Source organism: Lemur catta, chromosome 5 (assembly GCF_020740605.2).
Source record: "Lemur catta isolate mLemCat1 chromosome 5, mLemCat1.pri, whole genome shotgun sequence".
NCBI classification, from domain to species: Eukaryota; Metazoa; Chordata; class Mammalia; order Primates; family Lemuridae; genus Lemur; species Lemur catta.
This window is the reverse complement of record NC_059132.1, coordinates 25,809,836-25,835,960: the sequence shown is the minus strand read 5'-3', so window position 1 is coordinate 25,835,960 and position 26,125 is coordinate 25,809,836. Positions and strand designations below refer to the sequence as shown.

The window sequence follows — 26,125 nt, the reverse complement described above, 5'->3', positions numbered from 1 at the left end:
GGGTGATATGCATAATTGCATTGAACGATGCCACCTAGTATTTTATGTGTTTGTACTCCCTCTCATCCCATACCCTAAAAAAAAAAAAAAAAATGGGCAAAAATTCTATTTCAATTTTGACAACCCTTGGGTATTTGGAAATTTTGGCTAATCACATTTTTCCTTTTATCTCTGTGTTTCTATTTCAGGATGGAATGGGAAACTTGAGGATCACAGAAAAAGGTCTCAGACTAGAAGGAGACTCAGAATTCTTACAACCTCTCTACGCCAAAGAAATCCGGTCCCGACCAGTAAGTTTCTGCTGAGAGAGGAAATTATGGTTCTTCTGGAATCTAAATCTGGGGAAATTGATCTTACCATCGGCTAAGTATAGAGGATTGGGGTGGGGAATGATACTGGTAGTGAGATAAATTTGCATTCATGTCTGAATCTTTGAATATAATCACAGCAGTGATGCTGTAAGCAAGTGAGATGACCTCTGAGCTTTGATTCCTTCTTGCATAACAGAGGGTAAAAACCCCTTCTAACCAACTTTATAGATTATGCTGCAAATAAGGCAAGATGATAAGTGTAGAAAAGCCATGAATAGTATATAAATGCAAGACAATATTGCTATTGTTTTTAATCATCAAGTGCTTCAAAGCCATCTCTGGAAGCACAGAGCTGAAGAACTAGAATTTTGTTTTTCATTAAGTCTTTGGACTGTGTAGCTAGTGATAGTTAGAATTAATTCAGTATCAGCAACTACATTCTGAAATAGTTTTTAAGTAATCTCTACAAAGTGTGTGCCCTCCTCCAGGCACATTGCTTCTTTGCATGCATTGTCATCACTTAATGTAATGATAATAAATAATGGATTGATCCACTGGGGTGGGGACAATTGTTGCCTCTATTTTACAGATTAAAGAATTGAGGCTTGGAGAAGTAACATTTCCAAAGCTGTACGTACACTTTTCAAGTAACAGGGCAAGGATATCAGGCTTTCTGTCTTAACCACTATCTCCTACCTAAGCTTTTTCTTTCATTCTTTCTTTTCTTTTTTATCGTGGTAGAAGTGATTCCTACCTTGTAGGTATATAGGAATATGCACATAGTATTAACCAGTATTATCAAAATCAATTTTTGGTTTTTGGTGTTTTTTGTTTTTTTGTGGGTTGGTTGGTTGGTTTCTTCAGTTTTCATTTTTGTTTTTTAGTGGGCTGGTCGAATTTGCTGGTTGAAAGGGGTTATTAATGCACTTTCTCTGCCTAGGATTGGTCCACCTGAAAGTAAGGAACAACACGAAAGTTCATTTGCGTTGTGTGCATTGATGAGCATAATTAATGAAATTCAGCAGCTTGGGGCAGTGGTTAATTTTATCTGAATGCTATCTCAATCCTGAATTGTGTTAACTTGAGTACAACAGCTAAATTGCCAATAAGTTTACTTTTTTGTGTGCCTAGTGAAAAGAGCGGGAGCCAGGATGTTAAAATCATCAAAAATAGCAAGTCAATTCAGCCACACAATGATTGTTTATAAAATATAACTAGAATCTATGACACATTGGCTTGGATACTTAAAGTGCCAAGAGTATTGTAAACATATTCACTGTCCCTGGGGAACCTATTCCCTAGGAGGAGTAATGAGATGGCCCTGTAACGAGGAGGGTCAGGTCAATACAGGGTCAATCTCAAGCATTTGAGAAATACCTATTATATGCGTTGTTCTTGATCTATATCTAGTTAGTTATCCCAACCTGGCAAGTTGGTTAGTTAAGTCATCGGCTTGTTTTTAGTTGTACTTTAGATTAACAATCTTATCTATATTAAACTTGTTTGACTCACTAGTTCAGTTTGGTCATAACCCTCTAATGGTTGGGCATCCTTTTTTTAAGAAGGGCCAGAGAGTGAACAGCCTTTTTTTTTTTTTTTTTTTTAAACAACTCTTTAATGATGTAAAAACCATTCTTACTTCAGGGGCCATAGAAAAATAGGGCACAGGCTGTAGTTTACCAAACCCTTTAATCTGTATTAGTGATATGGATTACATATCATATATTCCATACATATATGAATGTTCTGATGAGTTTGGGTGTGGTACAGGGAGTATATTTTAAGATCATGGGTAGAATAGTTGACATACGTTAAGTAAAACAACCTGAAATAAGTTCCATTGGTGTAGAATTAGAGTTGTATAAAGGAATTGAGAAATGTGTTTTGGAAGGCCTGAACCAGGGTACCTGATAGATCTCTTGAGTTCTTATGTAGGAATTGAACTTTTAGCAAACATGCCAGCCAGCCTGTCTGAAAATTGACAGTTGGCTGATTCCAACTCAGAGATACACTTGATTGTAAGCTTAAAAAGTAGTGATAATTTAAAAAAAAGAAAAAAAGAAAAAAAACTTACTTTAACATTGGAAAAAATCTGAGTTAAACTCACTGCTTTTAAATCAGTTTAAAGAAAATTCTGTTCAAATTCATTATTCACCATTGTTCTTAATAAAGCTTTTCTTTCAAAAAAAGTAAATAAATTAAGCTTTATAGCCTTGTATGTTTCTGATAACAAAATAAGTATTTCCTAACTGAAAGAAAAAAGACTTAGGAATATGTATACGTAATAAAATCCATCAGTAAATCATATGAGCTCTCCCTGAAACCTGTGCCCAAATCCATCCACTCTTCCACATCACACACCACACCCCAGGTCAGCCACCATCCTTTCTCATTTGCAATAACTCACCATCCGCTGCCTTTCACTCTTAGCCTCTTTATCCAAATTGTAGCCAAAGTCATCTTCAAAATGTCAGGTCACTTCACCTCTTTGCAGAGGATTCTCCATTGACTTCTGTTCTTTTCCTCCCTTATAACTGTCATTATTTCATATTCTTCTTTGTGTAAGAAATATGTATTTGGAAGAGCAGCAGACTGTATGGGTTTTCCCTGCTGTCTGCCTCAGCCCTCCTGCCATGCCCAGCACACGGTATGTGCTCAGTGGAGGCTTGTGAAATTGAATCAGTGAATCACTGAAAATGGAAGTATCTCTTAAATCTATCCTGCAGAGGCAAGTACTGTACTGTTAACAATGTAATATTTTTTCAGAAACTTTCCACAAGTATGTATTTTTTAACAAACCATAGTTTGCGTACTATTCTGCAACTTTGTTCTCCTCCAAATAATATATGGCCGTGTGCCACATAATGCTGTTCCGGTCAACAACTGACTGCCTGTGTGACTGTGGTCTCATAAAATTGTATTACCATATTTTTATTGTTCTTTTTCTATGTTTAGATGCACAAACACTTGCCATTGTGTTACAGTTGTCTGTAGTATTCAGTACAGAAGCATCAGGTATAGGTTCATAGCCTAGGAGCAATAGACTATACCATATAACCTAAGTATATGGTAGGTAATACCATAGGTTTGTTCAAGTACACTTTATGATGTTTACACAGTGATAAATCTGCCTACCAATGCATTTCTCAGAACATATTCCTGTCAACAAGTGACGGATGATAAATTATTAATTTTCTGTATCTAATATTTAAAATTTTAAGAGCTTTTTTGAGGTATAATTGACATAAACTATACATATTTAAAGTGTACAATTTGATAAGTTCTGAAATATGTCTATACACGTGAAACCATCACCACAATTGAGATAAGGAATGTGTCCACCAACCCTAAGAGTTTCTCCCTGCCTCATTTTAATCCCTCCATCCTACTGCTTCCATCCTACTGTCTCTACTCTGTTCCCCAGAAAACCATTGATCTGCTTTCTCTCCCATAGAACTTTATATCAGCAGAATCATACCATAAGTGTAACTAAATAATTTTAATCATAAAATTTTAATTTATAAAGATGTTTTTAAGAAACATCTATCTAATGCCCAACTGAAGAATAAGATTCCTTTTGCCTACAGTGGGGTTTATTGCCTTGATTTGCCGAGGAGAGATATTAGAAGTGGTTCAGGGCATGCATGGGCCTTTAATATTTCCCTTTTGAATGACATCAGCAGAAGAAGGAAGTAGAGAATAACTACTAACTTAAGCCCAGGAGTTTGAGGTTGCTGTGAGCTAGGCGTGGCAACAAAGGTAGAATGAGTCTGTCTTGGGATTATCACAAATACTGAAAACAAGTATGTTGACACAAAAAGATGAAAGAATAAGATTAGAAGATGGTGATTTAGTCCACAGGGTTCCCCTCCCCTCAAGCCACAGGGGTTATGGCCAGTTGAACAAACTGAGATTCTGGTAGCAAAGAAGGCAGAAGGAATGACTGTTGGGCAGGTAACCAATAGGATCTACCATATTTACTAAATCATAGCCTCGTGTGAATGCTCATATGAACCCTCCATGTGCTTTTTGTCACCTTCCAGTTCCCCACTCTGTCATCTTCAGCTTTATCGATTATTTTCTGGTATACTTGACCATTGCTTGTAGACCACTTCTGGAAGACTCTCCTCTGTACAATTAACTACAGTATCACTTCTCTGTAGATCACAGCTGCTGCTACTGTTTCATGGGGCATTTCCTCCTGCTTTTCCTATTGAGAAAAGATCAGTGTCCAGTTGAACAAGATTAGTCAGCTCCTCAAAGTAAAGATAACTAATGAAGCAACACTTGACTTCATTTTGGTATTTTGTTTCACTGATCTAAGAGCAGTTGAGATTGGTTAAGTAATCTACACAGCATTCAATACTGTATCCGATTTCGTTATTGAAGTTTGCAATCCTGGTAAAGTCACTGCAAATTGATTAGTGTGATAGCAATCACTTAGGAAGGTAAATTAATGAGAAATGTTCATCCTTGTAAAGATTTCCATCTGGGAATTGATTGAAAACTCCAGGAACTCCTAGCTTTCATCCACATGTAAATATAGCTTCTAAGTAGTAAAGTATCACGTCACTCAGATTGAGAAGGATATATACTAAATTAAGTATTCCACCATAACAGCCTGTCTTAGAAATACCACTTGAATGCATTAGCACAGAAGTTTATAAAATTAAAGAGTTTACTGCTATAAAACTCTTTATTTGAATCCCTATTTCAATGTTATTAGACATCTTTTTAATTGCTAAATACAACTATAAATTTTTGTCAGGAGTTACTAGTAGATACATTGAATGAGTAAGTACTAAGGAGACCTTTACTCAAAAAGTATTACTTGAACAAAAGTGGCAGATCCCTACTTCTTTAAAGAGGCTTATTACCTTTCATCTCATCATGCTGGAATTAGATGATGCTTTTGCATAACTTAACATGAAACGGCACAGGAGGAGAAGCTAGCATTTACTGAGCACCTACTATGTTCCACACCTACAGCAACAAGAAAGTTGCATGATGAATTTATCTTCATGCCCACCTCAAACTACACTTGAGGATGGGTATAGAGGTCCTAGCTCATTGCTGTCTTGAATATAGAAGTTCAGGAGAGGAGAGAGTAGAAGCAAAATTTGGAGGCAAGATCAAATAAAATTAACTTGTATTAGACGAATAAAGTGAAAAATTATTGTATACATTTTGAGGGTATTTATATGTCTTTTAAATATTGTACCCTATTAAATACTTGCCTATTTTAAAATGTTCTCACCCACCAAAATCGGTACATAGAATTGTGAAATCATATATAAATGAGGTTCTTAGAAGCTGCTTATACCAAGAGGCAGTATAACACCATGGTTTAAGCGCATATGCTCTGTTGGACTTGGGTAGCAGCCAGTAGTACCATTTGGTCTTTGAACAATTTATTAACCTTTGCAAACACTTGTTTTCTTGCCAGTACAACTGAGACAATATTAATACCTATATCATATGTGGTTGTCAATAAGTAAGATGTTTGTGTAATTGCTAATACAGAACTTGACATGAAGTGAGTGTCTAGAAATGGTACCTCCTGCTGTCACCTGCTTCTGATGAAAATGATGGCAATAATAGTTTTCACTGCCTTCATCATCATCTAGTCCAAATCTCATTGGATATTTGAACTTCCTCTGAACCAAATTACCTTTCATCTTCTGTTTGAATATCTTCTTAATGACAAACTCACTACTGTCAAAGGAAACCGATTTTATATTCAATAGCTTTTCATTTAAAATTTTTCTTTCACTGAGTTGTAACTCAGTGAGTTCCAAAGTTTAACTCACTTTTCTCTCATTTTTATCCTTAAAATTTTTTGCTAGGTCTGACATTCTCAGCGCAGTCTTTCCGAAAAAATAGCTTAATAGTTCAGTATATGTAAAGTACCTTAAAAATGTGTATATAGTTTGATTCAGTAATGACATTTTCACTCATTTTATAACATAACAAAAGCAAAATAAAATATTTAAAGATCAAAACATACACGTACTAGTGCTTTACAAAAGCCTGGGTAAGTGTTGGTTCACATTAAAATCTGAATGTCACATCTAAAATGGGTATTTTTACCCCATTGAGGGTATGTAGATTTGTCAATATTTATGAAAGTAGAGAAACATCTGTATACTCTTTGAAACTCTGGTCATCCTCATGATAAATTTTACTTTGGGTTCTATCATCTCTTTGTTTTGCAGAAGGATGAGGGTTTTTTTTTTAATCCATTGTGATTTTAGTGTGATGTCAGTTAAGATTTAGATTACCAAGACACATCTTGGCTGGAAGTTGAAAGCCCTAAGAATTTAATTAGACTAGACACTTCATTTAATGGTTGGGGCACTAAGGCCCAGAGAGGAAGTGGGACTTTACCAAATTATACCAGGCTAAAGTCAGAACTAAAATCCAGAATTGCAATATTCTTCCATGTTATCATGCTCTTTAAGGTGGTGAATAATTGTCTCATTTGGTATAAGTTGAGTTACACATGCTGATTCCTTGGATGAGGAATAACTGACTAGAAGGCATATTGAGTCCCTTTGCGGGGGGGGATTCAAAATCACTGAGAAAAGTAAACTGGACACAACGGTGGATAATGCAACACAACCGAGCGTGATTATGCATGATCTAATCACTGTGATGATATTGTCTACTTAATAAATTTCTTGTAAGGGTTAAGTAATTTAAGTACCCCACCTTATAAACTATCAAGTGACCTATTGAAACGAAGGCTTTTTTTTTTTTTTTTTTTTTTTGAGACAGAGTCTTGCTGTCTTGCCCTGGCTAGAGTGAGTGCCATGGCGTCAGCCTAGCTCACAGCAACCTCAAACTCCTGGGCTCAAGCAATCCTGCTGCCTCAGCCTCCTGAGTAGCTGGGACTACAGGCATGTGCCACCATGCCCGGCTAATTTTTTTCTATATATATATTTTAGTTGGCCAGATCATTTCTTTCTATTTTTAGTAGAGACGGGGTCTCGCTCTTGCTGAGGCTGGTCTTGAACTCCTGACCTCGAGCAATCCACCAGCCTCGACCTCCCAGAGTGCTAGGGTTACAGGCGTGAGCCACCGTGCCTGGCCAGGCTTTTTTGACAGAAGTTATATAATGAATCCAGTTCACAGACATACTTTATTTGCTTCACATAGTAGTCTTTTAATATGCATGTGTTTCTAATATTTAAAAATATATACATTTTCGGATTCTCATGAAAGAACAGAAAATCTGGCAGAGGGGTTTGTTATTAAGGGCTGGAGCTCAGTAGCAGCTCCTTTATATGGGACGTTTGTTCTTCAGTTTGTCACAGTCTCCACCAGTCATTATTGTCTCACACCCAATTGCTTAACTCTATTATATTATAGACCTCTGCAGTCCCTTGCAGATGTAGCCTTTGGTTTATGGAATTGTGAGTGTACAAGAAGTCCTCAAAATTGTCCATAGGTTCTTTGAAACTGTGACTTTAAGAAAAATGACATACACCAAAACCATTTTTTTCTCATCAATGTTATAACAAAATGTATTGAACAAAATGATTTTATTCAAGGACCTGTTGTATGTTATTTTGCTTAAAGCTGCAGTTTTCAAGAACCTATTAAAGACATTAAGTGAGGACTTACTGTGCATGTCTCCTCATGCAGGAGTCAAGAATTTATATTGGTTTCTGGCCAGGCGCGGTAGCTCACGCCTGTAATCCTAGCACTCTGGGAGGCCGAGACAGGAGGATTGTTTGAGCTCAGGAGTTTGAGACCAGCCTGAGCAAGAGCGAGACCTTGTCTCTACTAAAAATAGAAAGAAATTATATGGACAGCTAAAAATATATATAGAAAAATTAGCTGGGCATGGTGGCTCATGCCTGTAGTCCCAGCTACTTGGGAGGCTGAGGCAGAAGGATCGCTTGAGCCCAGGGGTTTGAGGTTGCTGTGAGCTAGGCTGACGCCACGGCACTCTAGCCTGGGCAACAGAGTGAAACTCTGTCTCAAAAAAAAAAAAAAATTTATATTGGTTTCATAAGATTCACATTCACTCCTAATTCATTGTTCTTCACTTCTTGTTTCTCTCTCTTGTGCCCCAGTTTCTCCTGGTGGTCTGCCTCCTGTGGGTTTTCCCTCTAAACTTTATTGAGGTATAATTGACAAGTAAAAATTGTGTATATTTAAAGTATACAACCTTAATGATGTTTTAATATACGTTGTGAAATGACTGCCACAATCCAGCTAATTAACATATCTGTCACATCACATAATCACCTTATTTAAAGTGTGTAGTGAGAATACCTCAGGTCTCCTGTCTTAGAAAATTTCCAGTATATAATACATGATTACTAACTATAGCCAACATGTTGTATATTAGGTCTCCAGAACTGATTCATATTATAACTAAAAGTTTATACTGTTTGACCAACATCTCACATTCCAACTGCCCAATCCCTGGTAACAACCTTTACTTACTGTTTTTATGAATTTGACTTTTTTAGATTCTGCATAAAAGTGAGATTATGCAGTAGTTGTCTTTCTGTTACTGGCTTATTTCACTTAGCTCAGTGTCCTCCGGGTTCATTCATGTTGCTAAAAATGACAGGATTTCCTTCTTTTTTAAGGCTGAATAGTATTCCATTGTGTATATTTACGCCACATTTTCTTTATTCATTTATCTGTCAGTGCACACTTAGGTTGATTCACATCTTGGCTATTATGAATAATGTTGCAATGAATATGGGCATGCAGTTATCTGTTTGAGATGGTGATTTTATTTCCACTAGATATATACCCAGAAGTGGGATTGCTGAATCACATGGTAGTTCTAATTTTTTTTTAGAAAATTTCATGTAGTTTTCCATAATGGCTGTACCAATTTATGTTCCCACAAACAATACATAATGGTTCCCTTTACTCTTCATCCTTGCCAGTACTGTCTATCTTTCACCTTTTTGATAATAGCCACCCTTATGTGTGAAACGATACCTCATTGTGGTTTTAATTTGCACTTCCCTGATGAATAGTGTTGTTGAGTACTTTTTCATATACCTGTTGGACATTTGTATGTCTTCTTTGGAAAAATGTCTATTGAGGTCCTTTGTGCATTTTTAATTGAGTTATTTGGTAGGCTTTCTGTTTTTTGTTTGTTTGCTATTGAGTTATGAGTTCCTTATGTATTTTGGATATTAACTCCTTATCAGATATATCATTTGCAAATATTTTCTCCAATTCCATCGGTTGGCTTTTCACTTTGTTGATTGTTTCCTTTACTGTGTAGAAACTTTTTAGTTTGATGTAGTCCTACCTGTTTGCTGTTCATGTTGCTTTTGTTGCCTATGATTTTGGTGTCATATACAGAAAAATCATTGCCAAAACCAACGTCATAGACCTTTCCCCCTGTGTTTTCTTGTAGTAGTTTCACTGTTTCAGGTCTTATTTTTAAGTCTTTAATCCATTTTGAGTTGATTTTTGTGTATGGTATAAGATAAAGATCCAATTTCAGTTTTTACATGCGAATATCCAGTTTTCCCAGGACTATATATTGAAGAAGCTATCTTTTTCCCATCATGTATTCTTGGCACCTTTGTTAAAGATGAGTTGACTGTATGTGTGAGTTGATTTCTGGACTTTCTATTCTGTTCCATTGGTCAATATATCTGTTTCTGTGACAGTACCGTATCATTTTGATTCCTGTAGCTTTGTGATATAATCTGAAATCAGAAATGTGATGCCTCCAGCTTTGTTCTTCTTGCTTTTGAAATTATATGCAAGCTCAGTAGGGGGTAGTGGTCTTTCAACTTCTGGAGGCTGAGACGACCCCACCATAGCCATTGCCCACCCTGACTCTCTTAGAACATCCTCCTTTTTGTATTTATTCCTCTAACCACTAATGAGCTCATGCTGGGAAAGAGCAGACAGAGACCACAAAGTATGAAAATTTAGATTCTACATGCTGTGTAAGAGGCAACAAATGCAGAAGTAACGTGGAATGGCAGGCACGCACACATTTTTCTGAAGAGGCTATGACAATTTGGTTGCAATGAGCACAGCCACGTCCCTGGTTAGTTTAGAAACCAAACGAAGGCTGCAGTGCCTTCTCTTCAGTAGCAAAACAGCTTCAACTCCCAACTGAACATATTGCGCACAAAACAGTATTTTCCATGCTACTTGCATGGAACATGAGCATCTTGCTGTCTTTAATTAAGAAGTTAACTGGACCATGAAGTATTGCCTGAGCAAATAAAAGTGATTTGTACTAAGTGAGAGGGGTGCATTAGGCATCTTTGCATTTCTTTGCTCACTCATAAATTATGGATATTATTAAAAATTGGAAGGGTCATCTATAAGCCCATCTGTACTGCAAAGCCAATTGCCATTTCCCAAATGTATCTATCTGTTTACATTTTGTAATTTATTATGGACAATAGTGTGAGCCAGCTGCTTGGGTTTTTTTTTTTTTAAAAAGACACACAAACTTTGTATAGATCAATACTTAATACCTTTGTCAGTTTGTTTATCCTGGAATACAGAGATAGTTATTCAAAGACTTTTGGTTGTCATAGAATTAAAATGGCTTATGGGCTTTTTGTTCTTCCTTTAATTTGGGAGAAATTGACTGCGCATGCTTTTCTTAAATGAAGCGTATGTTGGCTGGAAATATAAAAGTTACTGAGGGCTTTGGTCAGATCTCAGTTATAACTATGTCAGCTAGAGTACTGGTAAAAGAAGTGGGTCCAAACTTTATATAAAGTTGAGAATGTCTAGTTGTACAGTTTGAGGGCTATTGGGCAGGTAGGCTTCCTCACATTCCTTCTTGTTTCCTATCGTGGTACATGAAGCTCCATCATGAGAATCCAATTTAATTGAAGACTTCTGGATCTGTCATACATTTCTTTGCATACCAAATTCCTACTGTAAACACTCCTCTCCCCCAGGCACACACACACATCTCTACAAAAGATTAGAAACAACTAATGAGAAATATTTCAGTAACATAGTAACCAAAATGTAATGTGTTAAAATCAGGGAAAAGTATCAATTAGAAAAGAGGCAAGGATGGGAGAAAGTTAATAGAATATAGGGGAAAGGCCAGAATGCCCCATGTGGTTGCTGTTGCTAAACATGGAGTTTGGTTATGAATTTTCCAAAAAGAAAGGCACTGAATTAGGTGAAACCTTCTATCCGTACTCTCTAGAGATTTGATTTAAATGTCCTGGATGGGGAGGGGGGTTAGGGCTGATAGTCTAGTGTTATAGGAAGTTCACTAGATTCAAAGTTAGGCAATCTGGGTTCTCCCCTCGTTGTCCTCCTAATCAGTAGTGAGCCCTTGAGCTTGTTATTTCTCTTCATGTCTCAGTTCCTTTATCTCTGAACTAAAGATGTTGGACGTGATCACTGGTTTTCTATAACTTTTTCTTAAGTCATGGAATCTTTTTTAAGCCAAATTTTACTTGCAACCATGAAATCTAAACCAGATGGAAGCTTAGCTGTTGTGATCGGGCAGGGAATTTCTGCCTCCTATTCTCATTTATCTTTTTCCTGATCTTAATCCTTGCAGCCTGTTACGATACCCAGTTAGCCTCCCTGTTGCTAGCCACACGGTGCTGAGGCTTTAGCGTGGAGTTGAGGAGACCACAGTTTGAGAACTACCAGACTGGGTCAAAACCTAGCTTCATTTTATCCAAGTCTCTGCTCAAATGGTGTATTTTTCATGAAGACCTCCCCGGACTACCCGATCTAAAATATATTGTCTTACCCAGTAGCTTTATTTTCTTATGTCATATCATGTTAATTATATATATTTTATATATGTATTTATCATACAATTATATATTTATACATTTACCTGTTTGCTTCTGCTACTACTGTATATAATCACCATGACAGCAAGGATGGAGAAAGGTAGTAAGTGGTATTTAGGAGTCTGGAACTCCAACTTCCTGGATTCAGTTCCTTGCTCTGCCATTTAGTAGCGATGTGACCTTGAGCAAGTTACTTGACCTATTCTGTGCCTCCCTTTACTCCTCTACAAAATGGGCATAACAATAGTACTACCTCATAAACTTAGTATAGTATGATGAAAGTTAATTTATGTAAACTTTATAGTACAGTGCCTTGAATATAAAGCACTATAAAAAATTGAGTGTAATGATTATATATTATTAACATTTATTAATATTATTGTTGGCTTTGTTTATCACTGTCTCCTTATTTCCTAGACCAGTTCCTGCCACACAGCAGGAAAGCAAATGGAATGAATGCATGAATGTTTTCTTAGGAAGTTTCTGGCTCAAAGATTCCTTAAGAAGCTTTTGGGGAGACAGAGACAAACATCTCTTTAATAGAAGCTTATACTAATTGTCCTTATTAACCACATACTAAGTATTCAATTATGTAGACAGTGGCACGAGCCACTATGCAGTGCAAGGCTATGGGGCAGTAAGAACAGACTAGGTGGAAGAGGTAAGAGTGGACTGAAGGTAGTAAAGTCCATCTCTCCCTACTCTGCAGTTTTGTCCTCCTATGAGCCTTGATTCATGCCATCCACAGGCTGATGAATGCTCCCAACTATGGAGCTATGTACTACAGACAGGACAGTTTCACAGAACAGAATTAGCACTTCCAGTCCTTCAAATCTTTGAGCTTCTCATCATCATCATTACGGCATATCAACATCATCTAACACTTTTCATTTCAAGAACATTCCAGCTGCCTATAATGACTACTTGGTGCTGAGGCTGCTTTTTTGTTCTTTCATAAATGATATTTAAGAGGAAAAAATGCATACCAGAGTCCACCATGGTTTGGTTTGTCCCCTTAGTGGTAAGAAGGATCGTACTTCAGTTAGGGAGCATCTCAAAGCCAGGAATACCTGCTGAATACTTGGGGAGAAAAGTGGTGAGAGAACCTAGCTTTAAGGAAGGTGCATATTTTAAAATATTCTTAAAAGCTTTGTTATTCTTCACTTTTAAATTGTTGGCAAAAAGTTTTGTTTTAAAAAAGATTTTTTTTAAAAGCTTCGATCAATGTATACTCATCTCCTGGCAACTCTTTTCACACCTAGTGCTTTAAAATTGCTATGAATGTGTTACACTGTGTTAGTCTTAATTCTAAAAAACTTGTTCATTGTCAAAAACACTGATAATTTCCCAGGAGATGCAGTTTCAGAGGCTCAAAATACTTCCTTTCATATGAAATCATAAGCAAATGTTATCACTTTGAGTTTGTGATCTCTATCAGCAGCTAAGTGTAACCTTTTGATGCAGTGCGCTGTAAATCATTACCAGTGATGTTTTAAATGGCAGTAGCCTAAATTATGAGTGTGGCACCTTCCATTTCCACGAACAATTCTGTTTTTATCAGCCGTGATTCTGCCTCTAGGCACATACCAAATGGTCTGCAAAGTAAATGAGGCTTTTAAGACTGATAAATATTTTGTAGATGCACTTGTTGCATGTTAGAGGAAAAGGAGGAAGAAGAGATAGACTGTGATAAAAATCACTACATTGAAAGAATGAGTCAAGCAGACTGCCATTTTTTCTTCCTTGCTTGGTGCAATAAACAAGGTGAATTTCTCCATACCTACCAAGCCACACCTTCTATTTTGCAGCATCAAAGTTACAAAAATAAAAAGAGGCACCTTTCTACAGTGAAAGACAACTACAGATTATATGATAAATGAAGTTTTCTACTATCAAGCAGTGTAGATTGGTTTTAACCATCAGTTAAGGCTTAGGTAGTTATGCCGGAAAAATATAAGAGTAGTATTTATGGAAAGAAAAATTATTCTTAGGTGGTAGCTCATTAAGAGAGGAGAAATTGAGTTGGATTTATTTTCAAGTCATTAATGCATGGGTATTCATATTATTGGATGGATATATAGTTCCCATGTTTGCCCCTCACATCCAATTGTTAACAAACCAAAGTCTTTCACTTATTTCTTGGCATATTCAATTATTTTTTTTTTTGACAAGTCTTACCATGTGAATTTTCTGAGTTGTGGAATTCACCTCCTTGCTTTCTTTCTATTGCTGCCACAAAGAGTTTAGTAAATCGCAGAGAGCTCCTTTCTCCCTCATCCTATCTTGGCAAAACTGAAGTTAGGGAATGCTACACTTTGAATGTGTCCCCTCCAGAAAGCATTTGTTAAAACTTAATGACCAATGAGATAACTTTAAGAGGTGGGACCTTTCAGAGTTGATTAGGTCATGAGAGCTCTTCCCTCATGAGTGGGATTAGTGCCCTTATAAAAGAGGCTTCATGCAGTCTTCACTCCTTCCATCCCTTCTGCTGTGTGAAGACACACAGTTCCTCTTCTCTGGAGCAAGGCGCCATCTTGGAAATGGCCGTCACCGGACAACTGAACCTGCTGGCACCTTTACCTTGGTTTCCCAGCCTCCAGAACTGTTAGAAACTAAATTTCTGTTGTTTATAAGTTACCCAGGCTATGGTATTTTTTTATAGCAGCACAAATGGACTGGGACAAAAAATGGATAGTAAGGAGTTAAATTAAAGAAAACAGGATTTGATGGCATTATGACAGATAATACATAAAGTATAAAAAAATGGCCAGCCCCGATACAGTGGTGGATGGTGAGGCACAACTACATTCTCTCCATGCGTGAAGGTCCTGGGAACTGTTTTCACCGGGGTCTCACCACTGCAGCGCATCACAGGGCTGGTGGTCCTGTGGGATCCTGCAACATTGATTATATGGTAAAGCTGCATGTTTTGATTTTTAAAGTTGGCCCCTATGGCAAAAAGCGCCTGTTTTAAAAATTATACTTGAAAAACCCTAAATCGCTCTCAAAGTATAGCATCCATGGCTTTAGATGCACAGCCCTGTACAGTAAATCCAATGTCCGGGAGAATCTCTGAGGCTGGTAAGTAAAGGAACAAAGGACTCTGTAGATGTCTGGACACTCAAACTGTTCTGTTCTTCAGGTATTGGCACACTGCTCCCGGGTAGTAGGGAATACTCAGAAAATGTTAACGTGGTCCTCAGTGCCTGCAGGGTTTTTGTTGTCCTAATATTGAAGGCACTATAACATTAGTACATATTAAAAGATTAGCTGTTGTGGAAATTACAGGAACCTTGCAGAGGGCCCAGCCCATAGGAATTGCTCACAAGCATTTGCTGAATTTTGAATGTAAATAATGTGTGATTAAACCCCCCACATTGTAATAGCTAACAAACATATTGCTTAATGTAAAATTATCTCATTTAGTCCTTATAGTGACCTTAGGAAGAACCTATCATTTTGATCTTCTATTTAAAGAGGAACAAAGGCTAAGAAAAGCATACAAAGAACACACATCAAATATTCCAATCCAGGTTGACTGTCACACCCTGTCCTTAATTTGGATGTTATGCTATCTTGAAATAGTAGACAGTAATGACAGGTTGGCCTATGCTGTTTGCCCAACTTGCTTTCCCTGTAGCCTAAGGAAACACATAGGGCCCTTGTCCGTTTTATGAAGAAGAGACCATGTTATTTCCTTTCTCTACCAATTGCTATTTCTATGGCCATTCCCCACCTCCCTTCTGACAGCTGTCTTCTGTAATTTTTCCTCATGTAGTCACCAGCTTCTTATGGAACCCATTTTTCTCCATTCCAACTACAGATCCCCTAAATTGTACCATCTCCTACTACACTATTTATTATTTCTCTCTATTCGTGCCTTTTATTAGCCTTGCTTTGCAGTATCTATTTGGAAATAATCAAGGACCCATGTGCAAATTAAGTCCTTGACTCAGAAAAACAATGCCATGATATTTCAGAGATACTAGGTTCTACAGATATGTTTTTATTGAGAATTATACAAGTTAATTTTTAAATTTCTAAATGCTCTACTGGTTTCTCATTCTGAGTCCATCAAAATGAAACAAATATGAAATTATTTAATGTAAAAACTCACATAAATTCAAAATTTCCAAAGACCTAGCCTTTTTTTTTTTTTTTAAACTCTGGTTCCTTAGCTGAACTATAGAACACAGAAAATATGAGTGACTATTTTCTTAGTTCTTCCAGTTCTCCAAATACCAGTTATCATTGTAGATGCATAGGAGAGATGTTAATTCATTATACATAATGGATGCCTTAGGGCTTAATTATATCTGGGAGCACCTTTGGAGACAGGGTTGTCCTCATTCTAAATTCAACTTAGCTTATAAATTCTTCTCATAATAATAAGAATGCACAGTGATTCTCATTCCTTGAACTGTTCCTTCATTTCTTACCAACCCAAAGTGACATACTCACAATATGGTTAGAAGCATAGTACACCCACATGGACAGTAAATATTCTTGGATGAAGTTTTCTTCCTCTTCTTGGATGAAAACTTTTCCTCCACCTCCTTCAGATGTTATGGTAGCTATGCGTGTCAGTCATTGTAACTCCATAAATTTGTGTATTGTTTGGCCCAGTACTTATTAATGGCAGCCTATGGAATAGCTGAAAGTTTTCCTGATCATTTGCATGAATTATAATTAAATGCAGAGAATATATTTGGACACCATCTGTGTGCACATCATTCTCTGGTTTTTGCTGTGAAGATTTACCTCGTCCTACCCAACTCCATGGAATCATCAAACATGCCCTCATACTATGCAGCCAGCAGTGTACAGAAGTGGACATCTAACCTTTCCAGGTGTTCATGGTCTTAGGCTCACAGGCTGTCCTGACCCAGCTCTACTCCATGGCCTAATCCATCCTCACCCTTCCTTACTCCCAGATCATCCTTTTGGGAAAGCCTTGCCGTATCTTCTTTATACTCTGCTTTGCTTCTCTCACTTTGGTGTGTACTTTTCTCCCTCAACTGGGGTGTGACTTATCCCTATTTACTGGGCTAGAAGGTCCTCTCTAGTCCCCATGTGGAAATGCTGTCTCTGGATATTTCCATTCCTGTGGGATGATTTGCATCAGGGCACTTGTGAATACAATGTAGTATAGTAGTGTAAAGTACATGTAATTTAAAGCTGGACAAAAATTGTGTGTGAAGCTTGCCTTGCCTTCTCACTAGCTTTGTAACTTGGGGCATGTTACTTGACATTTTAGCACTTTAATTTCTCTGCCCATAATGTGGATAATTAGTAGTATCATGGAATTGTTTTGAAAATTAAATGAGAAAATATAAACAGGGTGCTTAGAAAAGTGTCTGCCACTTAGCCCACTATATATGGCCACTGCTATTGTTAAAGGCTTCATGGTAGAAGAAAACCCTGAGATCAGTCGTGATGGATTGGTATATTGGACACTTCTATGTCATTAAAAATATAAGTAAGTTTCCTTATATTCATTTCCATTTATTAATTACAGTTATGCTGGTCAGATGACTGATTTTGAATCCTACCAAAATTGCACATTCTGAGCTGAAGCAAATGGAAAGAACAATCTTTATTTTCCAGAAGCCAAAAGCCATTTCCCAAGAGGTTTCTGGTGAACCCACACAAGCAAATGCAGCTGTGTTGGTTTTGTCAGGTTGTTTAGAATATCACACACCACTGTTAGCCTTAAAGAATGATACCGGCACTTGTTGCCTCTTGGTTCATGGGGTATACCCACAAGGAAAATAGAAACAAAGCAAAGGTAGGTAGCCCCACTTGGCACAGTTGATTGACTTTAATAGGTCCTGATTATGCTGCTCATATTCCATGAAATTAAAAAGCTTACAAATGCTATGAGCCATTACCCTTCCATTTAAGGGAGCTTATGACATGTTAGCAACATTTAATGAAATTCTTTTCAAAATGCCATTGGCAGACTCGATGAGATTCCATGTTGAAATTCAACTTGAAGAATTATTTGACAAAGTTTGTTCTCTCCCTACCTGTCTTTGTAATATACGGGACTCACTTCAAGGCCAAAGGAAGTTTCTTATCAGTTAGAGGGTACTTGGCACATATCAAGAAGTGCTTCTGCTTTGACTAGGAGAGTTTTTTCTGGGTGAAGAAAAGATTACCAAGACTTCCATGTTAATGTTTGTGCTTAGAGAGTACAAGATTAGCCTGTATTTTTACATGATAAATTTTAAAACTTAAGTCATTTCTATTCAGTTCTGTCTATATTTATTGGGAGTCTTAAACATTGTAGCAAATATTCCAAAATATTATTGCCTGCCCTGTCTTTGATGAGCTATTACAGTATAATTTGGGAGATAAGCCTTTGTGCAAGAAGACAATTAAAGCCTCAGAAATGAGGTGATTAAATCCTAGATCATATGGTACTGATTATTTATATAATAAAAGTTCAGGAAATAAAAATACTCCAGCTGGTCGAAGGAGCATTTTTATAGCATATAAGAAAGCTGAGTGGTGAGACATAAGTTATTGAGGGATAATTGATAATTTCTGTTATATAGTCTTTCATTTTAAATTTTATGATGGTAACATTTAATGGCCTTAGTCATTTGTTTCGTCTGGGTACTAGCCATATCACCATCTTTTTGGTAATGTCCCCCACTACTTTTTGAGATTTTGTTGGTCAAGAAGGATACTATGTGCTTTATATACATTTTCCCTTAAATCCTCCTAACAGTCGTATAGAGTGGTTCCTATTATCATTATTCTGGAGGTGAGGAGAACTGAGATGAAAAATAGTTAGGCAATGGTCTCCAGCTGGTGTACAGAACAGTTGGACTTCAAACCCAGGTGGGAACTACCCAAAGCACGTGTTTTCCATCTTGATACTGGTCTGCTTTGAGAAACACATTCTATCAAGGCAGCTGCCACTGTGAACACTTTGCAGGCAAGAGTCCTATGGTTAGAACTTGGTCACCATCATATTCATTTGTGCATGACAGTGCTTGGCGCTCAGCAAATATTGAATTACTTTGTAATTAGTATGTTAAATAAGCACAACTCATAACATAATTAAAATGCAGCTTTATTTTTGTTTTCACTGTTCCTTTGAAGTATGTGGTGGGGGAGGGGGGCTGGTCTTTTCTTCTGCCTTCCCCACAAAAACATGGGCAGTCCCTAGTGGATTTTCTGCCCACTCAAAGATGACAAACAGTCTGGTGGTACTTAACAGGAAAAAAATAAGGGCTCAGTTCAGGCATTTTAAATGTCCCATCTAAGATATTTATCAGTGCTTCCAACCTCATTCAAAGTTAAGTATTCATTTTACCCAGATACTGCGTTCAGTTGGTGGCTCGCTGGGAGTGGGATTCATTTCAGCTGTCTGTGCCCCGTCAACTTCTGACTCACTAGCTGTGAGTCATTTTTAGGCCCTGTGAGGATGAGGGAAATGGAGGAGAGGGCAGTTCTTGCTTGGCTGGGTGACTTTGTGCTCTTTGGCACTGGTAAAGGGTTAAGGTGACTTCTTTCCCCATCAAGTATTTTCTGGGTTCTTTGTAGAGTTCCGGTCCTGGAACTGCAACCCATCTCCTCCTACAGCTCCCATGGACAAAGCAGGTGAAGCATTGCGTTCTTGGACAGGCCACTTCACCTGCCACTCTGTTCCACGTGGTACCTTCTTGCCTTATAGAAGTCCTCTTGAGTAGGACTTCAGATGTCTCCAGGACAGCACTCTGCCCTTCTTGGCCCACCTCTGTTTTGTGAAAAAGGACCATACATGTCCTTTACCTGACAAACTCTGAGAGGACAGTCTCTCTCTCTGAAGCAGCAGCCCTCTCCTATTTCTAGTGCCTTCTGGATCCTGCTGTGGGAAGTCATGTGACTTTGGAGATAGGGAACACAGGCCAGGATCTCAGATTGGATTCATGGAAGCTGCTGCTTCTCACTGGGCTTGAGGTTAGAAGGTAGCACCTACCCCCCCAAAATGTATTTATTCACAAATCCCCTTTCCTCCGTTCCCGTGACCCTTACATCTTTTTGAAACCAGTGAGAGTGTTCTTTGATACTTCCTCTCTGGATTCTGCATATTTGATCTGGTCCCTTACTTGGTGGTTTCACGTCAGTTTTGTCTTCATGCCTGGTTGAAACTTCATTTGTAACATCCTCTTAAATGTGCCCTGTGACTGGCTGACTTTCCGAGTAAAATAGTTAGGTGTGCTGCCTTGCCGGCCCTTCCTCTCCTGTGCATAAGGTTCTTGACACCCTAACAGGTGAAGGAAGACAATGTTGATAACCACTCAGGATGCACAAGTGAATGGAAAGAAAACTAAGCACACCAGTGGCTATAAGAGAGACGCTCTGCTGCCCTGACTTTGCTGCCGTCTCACTGCCCTGGGCTTGGAGAGACACACCGACTTCTCTTCTTGGAAGAATTAAATGAATGAGAAAATGGTTCATTTTTTCCTTGTAGCCAGACTTCTATAGGCCTATTTTGGGGTGCTTTCAGAAGGCATCTTGGTTAGTGATAAATCTTTCTTGGCTTTCTCAGAGCCCCAGAGTCTGTAGAGTAATATTTTGGCCAAAACTGCCACCGACTACAGATAAACTAAGTGGATGGCTGAAGGTGCTTCCACTGGATGTTACGGTGATGTCATCTGCAACAATTCACTTTATTTTCCACGAGGGGGAAAGCATATGTTTAAAGAACAGATAAAACAGACTGCAATGAAAGATGTTGTTTCTAATGGAAGTGATGAGAATTTGGAGTTGAATATGTTCTGCTTTTCTGTTTGTTGCTTTCTTTTGTTACCTGTTTTTGCTGACTCTGTTATCTTGGAGTATTTGAGGATCAGGATCAAGAAAGGCTTTTTCTCTCTGTACGTGGAGACTTCCCTCTCATGACTGACAGGAGATACAGCCTGTGAGTTTGCTGCCATTACCACCCCTTTGTTTCTGTTCAATGATTGCTCCTGGTCTCTTCTGCTAAGAAAGTATTTAGCAAGAGTTTGTAGACTTAAGTTTTTGGACTTAATGTGAATTGAGACACCTTCATTTCTTCTTGCCCTGTGTTGCTGGGTATATAACACTTAAACCTCTCCACACTCTGTCTAGTGTTGTGTTCAGTGTTTGGATACATTTTTATGGCACAGAGTAGATGCTCAGTAAATGATTATTGAATCAGTAGAGTTAAGGGAAGGAGGGAGGAATTGGGTAACGGAGGCACACCCTCTCCTGTGATGTCTTGCCTCCGCTCAATTTTGCAAATTTCACACTATCGCTTCATCTTTTCAAAATTTCTCTCTTCTATTCTTAATTCATTTCCAAACAATTTCCAGTTGGGGTTTAATTTGAGTCAGGGATATAGATAATAGCTTACAGTTTCATATATTATATTCAAGGGATGTTTGTATTGTGACAAAGTACAGAAGGGACTCAAAAATTAAAATAATATTTTTGGGCCCTCTGGCAGAGCCTTTGGGGACACGCTGAGAGAGGGTGCCGTGTGGTCCTTCCACAATCAAGACAAAAGTGCTGCCCCTTACTCTGCCAATGTCTGTGTCTGACCTTTGTGTGTGGAGTAGTCCTCAGAGCTGTCGGAGGAAGGGAAGGAGTGTCTTCTGGGCTGGGCACACTTGGGTGTCCCTCTTGACATGAGCTCCAGCTCTGATACATTTCAAAAGATGGACTTCATCGGAAGGACAAAAAGGGTATGTTGGAAAACCACAGTCTTTGGAACAAATTGTTGAACCTGTCTAAGCTTCATCTTACTCAACTGTAAAATGTGAGTATGAGCTCATGGAGTCAAGAAACTTATAAGCACCCTGCAGAATATTAAGTGAATAATAAAAACCTTTTCTCTTTCACACATACAGCACCCCTTTGAAATATGAAGCCCGTTCCATCTGTAGGGAAGGAAACAGGTGCTGAGAGGCTTTTAATTTGTCTAAAGACTTACAGGTAGTTAGGACTTTTGACTCTAAACTCCCTGACTCCAAATTCCATATTCTTGACCATGCTGTTGTATTTTCTAATTATTTTAAACTCAATACGGCTAGAAATAAAATAGAAATATTATGTGTAAAGCATTTGCCATAGTCCCTAGCACAGCAAGACATTCAAATGTTAGGAAGGTATTATTATTTGTTACTTATTTTATTTAGGATTTTTCTTTGTATTTAATAGCTGGCCATTTAGGGGATAGGTAAGACTTACAATATTCTCTCTGAGAGAAGTAATTGGTATACTAGTTTTTTTGTTTTATTTGTACTTAAATCTGTGACGGTACTTGAAACAAAGCTAGAGAGAAGAGATGTCTTCCCTTTTGTACATATAACCTTAGCTAAGCCACATAATTTAAATAGACATTTAACACTTATTCCTCCCTGAATAGGGGCCTTAAAATGCTTCTGGGCCTTGTTAGACCTTAAACTTGTGATTAATTTAACAGGTATTTATTGATTCTTATTTTGCATCATAGTTTGTTGCTTTGTCTCTGCGCATACAAAAGTGCTGATCCCATCCTAATGAGCTGCGTTCTCCATGGTGGAAGCAGTAATTCAGAAGTGTGCTAATTACCCCCATTGCCTTACTGTCAGCATGGTGGCCCTGCATAATTTTGATGGAAGTCAGTTCACTTTTTCCATCAAGATGTATTGAGCATCCAATGGGTGTTGGGCAGGAGGCTGTGGACTGGAGATACAATGTTTTAAAAAAGATAAACATTTTCCTGCTTCCGTGGAGTTCATAATCTAGTGGGGAAGATAAACAGCAAACATAAGAAACAAATAAATATCAACTGTGTTAAGAGCCTTGAAGAAGACAAAGCATGATGCAAGGAGGACCTCATTTAGATGTTGTTGTTACGGAAGATGTCTCTGAGACCCAAGGACGCTGGCCATGGCAAGAGTAGGGAGGAGGATATTTCAGGCCAAAGGCGGGTGAATACAAAGACTCCAAGGCAAAGCACTTGCTATGCTCAAGGAGCAGAAAAATGTTAATACAGTTGGACGCATAAGAAAAGGGCAGACTTGTACAAGCTAAGTTGGAGCAAGTCTGTGTAGGTTACGTTGAGGGGCTGGGGACTTATCCTAAACGAGCTAGGAAGTCAGTGAAGAATTCTGAGCTGGGGGAGGATGTATATAAGTCTTGCAAAATTGATTATGGCTGATGTGGGGGGAGAACCAGACCTTAGAGGAGCAGGGGTAAGAACAGAGAGGTAGGGAGGGTGCTACTCAACCGTTCAGTTGAGAGTCAGTGGCAACTCCGAACAGGATTGGGCAGAAGAGGTGGAGAGCTGAGCAATTTGAGAAGTATTTTACAGGTACAGTTGATGGGAGCTGCTGAGACAGCCACTGGGAAGGAGGAGAGGAAGAGAAAGGTGGAATTGAAGGATGATTCTGGGATTTTTTTTGGTTTTTAGAATGCTTTTTTTAAAGAAATGTGTTCTAGTCTTGCCTAGGTCATAAACTAACTCTTTGACACAAAAGGAGGGCAATGAAGGAACACATGATAAGAAGAAAAGGGAAAGGGGATCCAACATTTACAGAGACCCTAAAGTGTGTCGGGAATTATGCTAACCTTGCCTAAGCTATTTAGTCTTCTACTTTATAACAATCTCATAAAGTAAAAACCATGACATGCACATTTTATATTAATACATGAGGAAATGAAGCCTTAAAGAAGTCAAATAACTCACCAAAGGTCATAGAGTTGGGAAATATGGGAACCAGAAATTGAGACCTATCTCCAAAATCTCTCATCTTTCCACAACACGATCCTATTTCCAAAGGCTAAATGGATGCCGTATAGCTTGATATTTTATTCCTTCAAAAATGACTAGCATTGTGCTAGGCATCTGTTGAATGTTTATTATATACTGGTGAAATAAGAAGTTTAAAATGAATGCGAACATTTGCCTTTACTGAAATGTCAAACATTTCAAAGGCGAATAAACCTAGTAGAAAATAAAGCATATTTCAAGATGCATTGATCAAAATAGTTAGAAAAAAAGCCTTTTTGCTTTCCTACTGGTCCAAGCAAATTGGTGGAATGAAGCACAAAGCCACCGTCCCAAAAACAATCTTTTTAAATTTCCTATGAGCCGTATTACAAGATGCCAACAGAAGTTCCAGGATTGATTGCCAAATAGTGTTGGAAGAGTTAAGAGGAAGGGAAGGAATTCACTGTATACTAAGCTGGCCAGAGGATTATGTCCTGTGTTTGGAAAGATGACTTCTGTTTTCTTTGGCTTTGTATGTGTTTGTTTATAACACGATCTTGGTTAGACTACTTTGGGTCTAATCCACTTGGAGTTTGAGTGTCTTTACATTTGGCAAGTCACTACATGTAGTTTATATGGAAAAAAAGATGAAAGTTATTGCAACTCTGGGAAGTACTTTACAAATTGTAAGATAACAGGTGCATTTTGGAGTGGGAGGGGTATGTTTTGGAAGGGAGCATAGGATATTAACTTTTTTTAAAATCAATTCCTTTTGGCAAAGTATACCATTCCCGATACCCCCTTTTTTTCTTAATGCAATCATTTCACCTATTTTTAATAATTGTCATGGCCTTTGAGGTAGTTTAGTTTGCACTGGATATATTAAATATGGTTGCTTTTGAATTCTACATCTAAATGCAAGAGTTTACTAGAATGATTTATCTGCATTATTTGAATGTAATCTGACTTTCTGAAACCAGCTTATAGAAGTACAACCAGCTTTCTGGAAAAAATTAAGTTAAGCCCTCTTTCATATATTCTGAGGCAATGTGTGTTACACATATTAATTCTTGTAATGCTCCTAGCAGCTCAGTGAAGTAGGTAATCCTATATCATAGATAAGAAAACAGGAAAGTGAGCCTCTGAGAGATGGAGTAACTTGTCTTGAAGACCAGAAGCTACACACCCAGCATTCCCACTTAGGGAGGGTGGTGTAGAGCAAGCCTTGATCTCTCTTCTTTACTGCCTTCCCTTAGCAATAACCACATCCCGTGTGTTATGCTTTGTTGCCTTGCCACATACTGGCTCAAAATAAAGAATTTTCCAGAGTATCACAGCAAATCAGGGCTAACTACAGAGCAAGAATTCCAGATCAAAAGAACCAGATACTCATCCACAATTTCTTGAAATTAGAACCTGCAGACCATGTAGCCTATGTATATGAATTCAGGTAAACAGAGACAAGCATCCAAGATACAGACAAAAATAAATCTAAATGAAGTTAAAGTCAGGTCTAGAAACCAAAGAAGATCCTGATTCTGAGAACCTTCTCGAGGCAGAAGAAGCTTTATAGTCTGTAAATATCAGCTTGGCTGGCTTCATCTAGACCAGGGGTTTTCAACCTTGCAAATATTGATATTTTGGGTTGGAAAATTATTTATTGCAGGAGACTGTCCTGTGCACTATAGCTGGGGTCCCCAACCCCTATGCTGTACTGGAACCAGTCTGTGGCCTGTTAGGAACTGGGCTTCCCAGCAGGAGGTGAGCAGCTGGGCGAGCTAGTGAAGCTTCATCTGTGATTACAGCCGCTCCCCATCACTGGCACCACTATATAAGCTCCGCCTCCTCTCAGATCAGCCAGTGGCGGCATTAGATTCTCATAGGAGTGCAAACCTTGCCATAAACTGTACACATGGAGGGATCTAAGTTGCATGATCCGTATGAGAATCTAATGCCTGATGATCTGAGGTGGAGCTGAGGTGGTGATGCTAGCACTGGGGAGCAGCTGCAAATACAGGTTATCGTTAGCAGAGAGGTTTGACTGCACAATAAATGTAATGTGCTTAAATCATCCCTCCCACTCAGTCTGTGGAAAAATTATCTTCCATGAAACCGGTCCCTGGTGCCAAAAAGGTTGGGGACCGCTGCACTATGGAATCACTGGCCTCTACTTAGTAGATGCATGTAGCCCCTCACATACACATCAGTCATGCCAGTAAAAAAAAGTCTGCCAAATGCCTCCCCACAAAAAATTGATAACCAGTGACCTAAATGAAGAAAAAAACGTAAGAGAATCTATTTATTTGTTCAAC

The 26,125-nt window shown here is 38.2% G+C and overlaps 1 protein-coding gene across 1 annotated transcript in view; it reads left to right on the top strand.

Annotated features, from left to right (window-relative positions):
* Positions 1-26,125, top strand: part of SGCD (sarcoglycan delta) — a 354,497-nt gene that overhangs the window by 162,292 nt on the left and 166,080 nt on the right. The window contains exon 3 of the mRNA XM_045551289.1: positions 189-290. Within this exon, the coding sequence (XP_045407245.1) occupies positions 189-290 (102 nt within the window). The remainder of the gene's footprint in view (positions 1-188; positions 291-26,125) is intronic.